We start from the raw sequence: 9,052 nt of genomic DNA on the forward strand, positions 1-9,052 counted from the left end.
GCTGGGCCGGCGGGGATCAAGCAGCCCCTCCTCTTCCTCCTCCCTCCTCCTCTTCCTCTCCCTCGCAGCCTCGCTCTCCTGTTCCCGCCAGCCGCCTTCCGCGGAGGGGGCGACAGGGGCGCAGATCTCGCACTCACCCCGCCGGTGACAAGCGATGGGCGACATTCCCGGCCTCGTGAAAATCAGCGTCTCCCTCAAAATCCAGCCCAACGACGGCGCGGTGTATTTCAAGGTGGACGGGCAGCGCTTCGGCCAGAACCGCACCATCAAGCTGCTGACCGGAGCCAAGTACAAGATCGAGGTGGTCCTGCGGCCCGGCACCGTCCAGGCCACGTAAGTCCGTGCTCGGGGCGGCTCCCCCGGCCCTCCCTTCCCCCCTGCTTTATTTTTAGAGGTTTAATGTTTTTTCCTGGCATGCTGACAGCGCGGGGTTTCCGTCATTTCTCCCTCCCTGCCTTTGCTTTGGTGGCCCTGTTCCTCAGCCCCTGGCCAGCTGTTCCTAGTGCTCTGGCTCAGGAGAGAGGCCATGTTTGGGAGTCGCTTCCTCCCCTCTCCCTTTTCACCTTCTCCCCAGAGCTCTTTCAAGTCCAGCTCCTTTTCTTCCTCCTTCCCCACGGTTTGCCCTGGAGACAGAGGAAAGAGGCCCCTCTGGCCCTGCATGTCAGGATACACCATGCCTAAGCCTTTGCTGCAGCATGGCAAAGCAGAGACTGGGACCAGGGAGGATTGAGATGGGGAGCCAGCTCCAAGTGGAGGGGCAGCCCTGAAGAAGGGAGATTTGACTAACCTCTCCCCAGCTACTCGAGATCAGATCCCTCCTGCCTTTCCTTTTGACATCTTCCCTGGAGGACTGCAAAGCCCTGACATTTTTCAGGAGCCCCAGTGAGTCAGCAGCACCTGCCTGCAGGCCTGCTAAAATCCCTGAGGCATCCCCCAGCACAGAGCCTGCCAGGCTGCAAGCCCACATGCTGGCTCCAAGCTGCCAAGGAAAGGAGGTGCAGGGCTGCTGAAAGGCTGGATCCCGTCTCTTTGCAGGACAATGGGCATCGGCGGTGTTAATGTCCCACTGGAGGAGAAATCAAGGGATGCACAGGTGGTCTCTTACACAGGGATCTACGACACAGAAGGGGTGCCCCATACCAAGAGTGGGGAGAGACAGCCCATCCAGGTCAACATGCAGGTATGTGGTTCCTCAAACGTGGCATGGGAAGACAAGGGACAGCAGCAGGGGGTTGTATCCCAGAGAGAGGTGTGGAGGTGAAATATTCCAGGACAAAGTCTGATCACAGCTGCTGCCTCCTGTTTCCTTTGTGTCAGTAAGACTGCTGATCAGAGTAGAGCTAAAAAACACAAGCCCTGCTTCCCAAGGGGAAGCCAAGAGAGGCTAGGAAACAGTAGGGGCATTTCTAGAGACCTGCAAAGCCCTTTCAGGTGCTGCAGCAGGAAGAAATGTGAGCTGAACCTCTCGCCTCTTCTGCAGGACACTACAGACATCAGGCAGCTCCCACCAAGATCCCTGGCTAGGAATCCAATCCCAAGCCCTTGGCATACAGGGGCCTCCCTTTTGCCTGCCAGCACCACCAAGTGTTTTGAAGCAGAGCATGCCCTAAGCACAAGAGGTGACTAGTACCTTCCACCTGTCATCTGCAGGATGCCTGAGGACCCACCAGAGGCTGAAAGCATGTGTGAAAACAAACCCAGGGCTGTCTTCTCCCTTTCCCCATATCTTTCCATTATCACATTATCTCTGCATCCACAAACAAGTTCTTATTCAAGTGGCTCCTCACCCCAACCTTAAAGAGAAGCTCCGAGGGCCAGAACTGGTATATGCCATGGCCTCAAAGTGAGATGACAAAAGTTCCAGCCTGTAAGGCGGCAGAGTTGACAGAAGACAGGAACAGCAGCAGGCAGATTTCCACAGCACTCTTTGGCTGGTATGCTCGGGGTGCAGAGGGAGGTCTGTCTTGTTCTGTCTTTGATTTGCTTGTTTGGGTTTTTTCCCCCCTTTCCTGATTACAGTTTTGAGGGGTTCTTGCTGTTTATTCTTTGCCTACTGTACCAAAAAGGGGAAATGGGGCAATAAGCTATCTTCATCCAAAGCTCTCTTAAAGGTATGTTCCAACTCTCATAAATTAGGACACTGCCAAGCCCACCAGATTTCAGCTTTTTCTCACATTTGGTCACAGCATGCAAGATCTCATCTCGATCTTTTATCCTCACTATTCTTATCTGCAGCCATCATTTAGCATGGCAGTCCCCCTCTGAATAAGAACTGTAGTGTCTCTATTTGGTGTTTCTAATAATTACAGCACACCTAACTTAATTGTGGAGACCCACATCACATTAGCAGTTACTACTTCAGAATCTTAGGTTAATAAGACTACCCTGAAGTATCTGTCCAGGTTAATCACTTTTGCATACAGTCACCTCTTCTTAACATCCAGGAAAACCTAACACCCAGTATGGCTCGTCAACCAGTGGAACAGGGCTGCTGGATGGCACTGATGAGTACTACAGTTAAATTTCTTTATACCAGGAGGTGAAAGGGCAGCGCTCCCTAAAACCGAGCTGCTTTGACTAAGGCATCCCTGTTGTGATAGCCACATTTAGCTTTAAGTGAAACACTCATATGAACCCTAAAAATCTGGATGTTTAACTTTTCTTACAGAGAAAACGAAGTCAAATCAAATAAAGCAATTCCAAGAAATGCAAGGAGGGTCTGATTTACAGATACAAGCTCTGAGGTGTTTTGTTGCAGCATCAGAATGCGAAGCCACATTATTTGCCCAAACAGTTGCTTTTACAAATCAAATCCTGGGATATTAACCATGATGCTAATAGGATTTTCAAGCATTAAGCAGGTCCTCAACCTTTTTTAGGATCTGATCTTCATAGATAGGTTTTTCAGTACTTACTCAGGATCTCCACAGTTGTTACTTTTATGTATAAGTATAGGCATCTCAACTGGGATTTACATGTTTAGCTCATCATTTAGCTGCTCAGCTAGACAGAGCTGTAACAGATTAAGGCAACCAGCCTCAAGATACCCAGTCTGAAAGCTGCTTCTAATACCTAGTTCCTGATTCTTCAAAACTGGGCTTATTACAAATGGCTTTAAGATTTCCTGCTTCTTTAAACTATGAGGAACTTCTGCCTCCACTTCCTTTTCTAGAACTGGCAGGATCCTGATAATACATCCTAGGGAGATAAGGACACTATTTAAGGCATAAAATCTGAACTCACATTAGAAACAGACTGTGAGGTCAATCCTGCAGTTAAGCACTGGTTTGATACTCCTGAAAGACACAATGTCCATAAAGGTCCATAAAAAATTATTTTCCAACTGCTTTAAAACTTCAAATAATTTGTGTGCCTTCTTCAGCTGGCTGGTAGACATCTGGCCTGCTACAGCCATAGTCTGTACATGTAAAACAACAATCCTGCTTCTGAATTCCAGAATCTGAGGATATATTTCTATTACATGAATGCTCAGTTACGCTCACTATGGAGAAACTGCTAAACTCTCTAGTAAATGATGTAAACTTATTTAGAAACCTCTCATTTGGTTCTCAGCCAGACTAGTCTCAGATTGAATAAAGAAGCTAAACCTCTATTCACAGTAATGAATAGTCATCAAATCATCCTAGCATGCAAATTCAGAGGGAATGATTAACTGTTCACACCTATACTACTGGATGAGAGAGAATAGCAGACAGGGAAGTGAGCCTGACCTACAGGTAGGGCCATGCCTCCTCTCTGAGGAGGCCCACATACAGGCCCAGTGAAGGAGCCAGGATTTAGCTGCAGGAGTCATGGGAATTCAGGGGAACTCTGAGGATGCAGAATGTTCATGATGCCACAGAGCTGCTGCATCTGCTAAGCACTGGGTTGGGGGGAGGCACAGGGTAGTAGAAAATCCCTGCAGTTAATTTGTTCCTTCTCCAGGAAATCCACAGCAAACTACTTGGGGTAGCTCAGCAAAACTGGGTCATTGGAGGAATAGAGAATTTGTTTCCCTCCTCTGTCTTGTTGAAATTCAGATCCTTCATACATTAACAAAATGAAATACTCTTCTTGTATCACACCACCTTCTACAAATGCTACTAGAAATGCCTTTCATTCCTCAGTTTCCACACTGAGGGTGGCTGATGCTCCTCTCTGACAATTTCTCTTTCTGGATTGTGCACAGTAATATCCAATGTGCTTAACTTTTACTCTTGCATTATGAGTGCATCAGGATTACTATCAAACAAAACAACCAACCCCAAACCTTAATTAAGGTTTTAGTTGCTGGGAGAGATAAAATAGGCTGTCTTTTGACAAAGATATCTGATTCTCTCTTTGTCAAATGAAGGCACAGAAATATTTCAGATATTCCTTTAAGATAACACTTGGAACTGGAGCCAAATAAAAACTTTCCCCTAACAGCACACAGCAATTCTTGCCGTTGTCAAGGCTAAATTTAACTTACCACAGTGGGCTGGGGAAGGTTTAAAGCAATGTCCATTACACAGCAGCAGCTTACAAACCATATCTTGAATTAAAAAAAAAAAAACCAATAAACTACATGTCCTTCTGAGAAAACTGGATAGAGAAGACTGCTTGTAACTCAGGGAAGAGTCACTGTGTAAAAGGGCTTTCATACAGACTTTGCAAGTGGGATTGTAATAGGCAGATGATTGAAGGTCAGCTCCCAGGCACATGATGGGAATGGAAAACAGTCAAGTGAAGGAGCCGTCATTAAAGTGAGTGATGGAAATATTTAAAAGGAAAAAATGTTGAAGAACAGTGCTGTTCAGTATCACTGAATCCACATCTAGTATCTAACAACATAACACAATCAAGCCATGCTACTGGGACCAACTGCAATACATACAGGCTTCACACCCACACTTCAGATTCTCTGCAATGTCTCGAGGCACAGAAACTCAAATTCTGCAGCAGCATTATAACTGAAATCATAATCTATCCTTGAAACCCTCACAAGGTTTTCCTGATGATGTAAAGGTGTCCAGCAGTGGCTTAAGATAAAAAGGGGAGATTTCTGTTCTACAAAATTTACTAGAGCCATAGTATCATTCACTCCAAAGTTACAAATACAATAAGACAAATTACAGACAATGTCTCACTACTCCTTCACTGTACTTGACACTTATCTGCTAAACACGCTGATTATCTTCTTCCTAGCTTCTGTTATTCATACCTCAGTTTGAAAAGTGCACTATCACAGTACAGCTAGCAATTACAGAAATGCACAAATAACTTCTTTTGCTTGTTTCATGTAAAATGTGGAACAGAATCCAGGGAAGGAGTAAGTGGTCTAATAGCAGCATGTCTCAGTCAAAACACTGCTAACACAAGGCTACAAAATACAGGGGCATTAAAGATTTTAGATTAAGCAAAAGAAGGAGCAGCCTCTAGGTATGGTATAAAGGTGAAGAGTGATGGCCTGCATCACTACAGATTGCTGCTACATGGTCTACAGTATGTACAAGCCACTTGAAGATCATTGGGCCAACTACTGCTGAGTCACCCTAAGGATTACGGCTTTGATTCTTGCTGTTAGTAACGTTTATCCATGTGGGATCTAGAACATATTCACTGACTTGCCTTTCCAGATGCAAGTGCAAGCAGATAGTAGCTGGAGAATCTGACCCTTCATGGTTTATGTATGCCTCACCATAAAAGACTTTATGACTGCTAGAGCGGGCTTTACAGATCTTTGATTTATTGAGTTGAGGAACAATAACCCTTACATCAGCTGTTTTATGGTCCACAGTTTCCTTAAGAGAGAGAAACCAACAAAATAATCAGCTCACTAACACTGATATTCCCTCTTCCTTGCAGTTTAACGACATTGGTGTTTTTGAAACAGTCTGGCAAGTCAAATTCTACAACTACCACAAGCGGGATCATTGCCAATGGGGTAACAGTTTTGGCTGTATTGAGTACGAATGCAAACCAAATGAAACACGCAGTCTTATGTGGATCAATAAAGAGACCTTCCGCTGAAGAGCCTAGCAGTGGCTTAAAATAAAAAGGGGAGAATTCAGATTCACACTGAAGAGATGTGAAACCAGTACTGCTGGACAATCTCCCTAAAGAGGAATCTACCTTTTTAAACCAGCAAGAAGCCTTAACAAAGGCATACTGTAACATTGCTTTGTTCCATGAGGTTCCAACAACTATGTTGTATATACAGGTGGTGTCACTAAAATCTTTGCCTATTACTGTATATTAAGTTTACCATGGCATCTGCAACATTCTTTACACGTCATCCTGAGAATACTGAAAGTTCATGGTAAAGAATATTTGATAGCTGGGTAGAAAGTCATACCATCATAATAGCGTCATAAGTATCTGGATTATTCCCACTAAATGGTTCCACTAGACATAACTCTTGCAAAGTGTTTAGCTTTATTGCTTAGAAATTGGATGCAACATCACCTGAGTGATTTCTGTATTTGCATTTGTGTTTGCTCCTAAATCGGTGTGCTCCTTCAAGCATTTTGTCGTACATGTCATCCCAGTGGACAGCAAAACGTGCAAACTGTGGATATTTGTAGGTTTAGCTAAATGGCAGCTATTGCACTGTTGATATTGTGCTTTCATACCAGGGAATTTGCAAACTCATTCTCCCTTTTGGTAAGTGCTGTTAAGATATTTTGTGAAGTTTCCTAATTTACCAAGTCTCTCAAGATAGGATTCTTTGTTAAGTTTCACAGTCTCTGAAATAGTTTTAGGAAACTGTATAAAATATGCTAACCTGAATGAAGGAAAAGCAATAAACCAGCTATGGTATCAGACACCTAACAAAATGGCTAGTTTCTATCTTAAGATCATGCAGTATATTCCTGAAAGATACAGCAACCATACTATTATTTAGTTCTTAAATTAAGAGTTCTGGTAGTAATCTTCATTTTTGTTTTAAACACACATTGCTCAAAACAGTTAACTCCTACAGATCAACCTTTTCAAGCCTGGCTACTGTATTGTACCCAAAATCAACAGGATTTCTGACCAACAAACATGTTCATACATGCATTGCACTCTTTCAAATAAAGGTAAGCATGTAAGCATTTGCATGGTTATGACTAAAGGTGCTACATAAACACTAGATCAGTGTTTAATACATACAACAAAAGACAAACATATCTTTTATTTCAGTAAATAAAAGCAGGGGAACAAGTACACACTCTCCCATCCCCAACTTGGGCTGAAGCTGTCAGTTCTTGTATATCTGTGATTCCCTTTGTGAATAATTTGTAAATTGTGTATGTAAATGGTTACCATTACTTTTGATCTTTGTAATAAAGGACATAAACAATTTCTTCCCTAGTATGACCATATAAATGAGTTGAAAATACTATATCAAGAAAGTCACTGGTTTTAGAAAGTCAGACAGGAGAGGGTTCATAGTCAGTGCTGTCTGAGAATCCAGTCCAAAGTACTCATGTTCTTTATCCAAAGTTTTTAGGAAATACAGTTTCAGTCTGTTAGAATACAGACAGTTAATGTGGTAACATTCAGTAGAGCTTATTGATAAAATGCAGCTGAATTTCATTACACTAACATAGTGTGGAAGGTACCGAATTAGAACACAAGTAATATACCAAAGATATATTTTCTTTAGTTGAATTATTAATCAAAAAGCTTGACCATTTACAGATTTCTACGGACAGAAGAACCTGACAGTAGCACTGCTGTAACACACCACTGGAACAGGTTGCTACCCAGCTGCATCTCTGCTCTGAGGCAATATTACGTAGGCAAATTTCACTGTGATGAAATTCTAGAAGTAATCTATGTTAATGTCTTTCCTAGGCCTTTCCTAGATTACACAAAGAATTCTTCAAACTAAAAAAAAAATGAACTGATCAAATTCAAATGGAATCTGTACTTCAGACAGAAGTGTTGTTGCCAGCACTTCAGCAGAAGTTCCAGATAACAGGCTTAAATGATACCAAGCTTCCAGCTGTCAATCAATTCTAGCTCTGCACTACTAGAAAGAAATTGTATTCTACAACAACTGGCATACTTAGGGTTCTGTGAAACCAAAAATGGTTTGGGTTAGAAGGGACCTTGAAGATCATCTAGTTCAAATGTCCCTGCCCTTCCACTAGACCAGACTGCTCAAAGCCCCATCCAGCCTTGCCTTGAACACTTCCAGGGATGGGCAGCCACAGCTTCTCTGGGCAACCTAATTTTGGTTGTACATATGAACTGAAAGCACATCAGCAAGAAATATGTATGATAATAAATTAACAGAGAAGCTTCTATCCTAGTAAAATTAAAATGCATAAGACAAGCCTTCACTTTGAGCTCTGCTGCTTTGACCTATAATGTCCTAGCTCTCCAGCATTTGAGAAACATTAAAATGAATAAATCTATGCTGGCATGAGAAGGGCTGTTAGCTGGGAAACACACTTTTTCCATGGTAAATACTCATGCCCATATTAATGCCAAATAGGGCAGCTCCTTTATGTCCTAGCAAGTCTTGCAGCAATTCAGTTCAGAGGGTGGTCAAGAAAGAGCCTGGAGATGGAGTGAGTTGCTTCCGAAAGGACAGAAAGAACAGCGAGACCACTTGTTTCTTGGAGGCTCCGTATCCTGAGACTGAACATGATTGTAGCACCCCTTCTACAAACAGTGGCAGTGATAAAAAGGATGAGGACTGCTTAACAGTTTATCTTGGGTCAGGTGAAATGGCATTGATCAGCTGTTAGACCCTTCTCCCCTAGATAAGGTTTAAGCATACAGAAATGTGGCTTGATGGCCTTACATCATTCCTAAATAGATTATTCAAGTGGTGTTTGTTGAGTATTCATACCACTAGTGCTGATACTTGGCACACATAAAGCAAACTAGCCCCATCGATCTCCCCTTGCACAAGTGCTTTGCTAACAAAGCAAACATTTGCTCCTAGTAAAGGTGACGCCAGACTTCAGCAGTTCCCTGGAAAGTAATTGTTTGATTTTCTTTCATGCAGGACAACTCTGGTAAATATTCATAGAGCCTGAGTCACTAAAAAACTGTTGCTGTGACAGTCTGA

General features: G+C 43.1%; 1 protein-coding gene and 1 long non-coding RNA gene across 2 annotated transcripts in view; one reads left to right on the plus strand and one right to left on the minus strand.

Annotated features, from left to right (window-relative positions):
* CNRIP1 (cannabinoid receptor interacting protein 1) lies at positions 1-6,818 on the plus strand. The gene is made up of 3 exons (XM_062611215.1): positions 1-333; positions 1,036-1,180; positions 5,848-6,818. Exons 1-3 carry the CDS (start codon positions 155-157, stop codon positions 6,010-6,012), a joined length of 489 nt encoding a protein of 162 aa, XP_062467199.1. The 5' UTR covers positions 1-154; the 3' UTR covers positions 6,013-6,818.
* A 792-nt stretch (positions 6,819-7,610) lies between these two features.
* The window catches only part of LOC134159840 (uncharacterized), a 188,523-nt gene continuing 187,081 nt past the window's right edge, over positions 7,611-9,052 (minus strand). Inside the window, exon 2 of the long non-coding RNA XR_009963318.1 lies at positions 7,611-8,093. This is a non-coding gene — a long non-coding RNA (uncharacterized LOC134159840). The remainder of the gene's footprint in view (positions 8,094-9,052) is intronic.

This window comes from Pezoporus occidentalis, unplaced genomic scaffold, assembly GCF_034315485.1.
Source record: "Pezoporus occidentalis ecotype Australia unplaced genomic scaffold, CSIRO_AGI_Poc_V1 ctg10, whole genome shotgun sequence".
Classification (NCBI taxonomy): domain Eukaryota; kingdom Metazoa; phylum Chordata; class Aves; order Psittaciformes; family Psittacidae; genus Pezoporus; species Pezoporus occidentalis.

What these genes read in the sequence shown, in the direction of transcription:
- CNRIP1 (XM_062611215.1), top strand. Translation starts at nt 155, where the DNA reads ATGGGCGACATTCCCGGCCTCGTGAAAATCAGCGTCTCCCTCAAAATC. An exon ending in CCCGGCACCGTCCAGGCCAC is followed by an intron (nt 334 to 1,035) that starts GTAAGTCCGTGC and finishes GTCTCTTTGCAG; the next exon opens with GACAATGGGCATCGGCGGTG. An exon ending in CCATCCAGGTCAACATGCAG is followed by an intron (nt 1,181 to 5,847) that starts GTATGTGGTTCC and finishes TCTTCCTTGCAG; the next exon opens with TTTAACGACATTGGTGTTTT.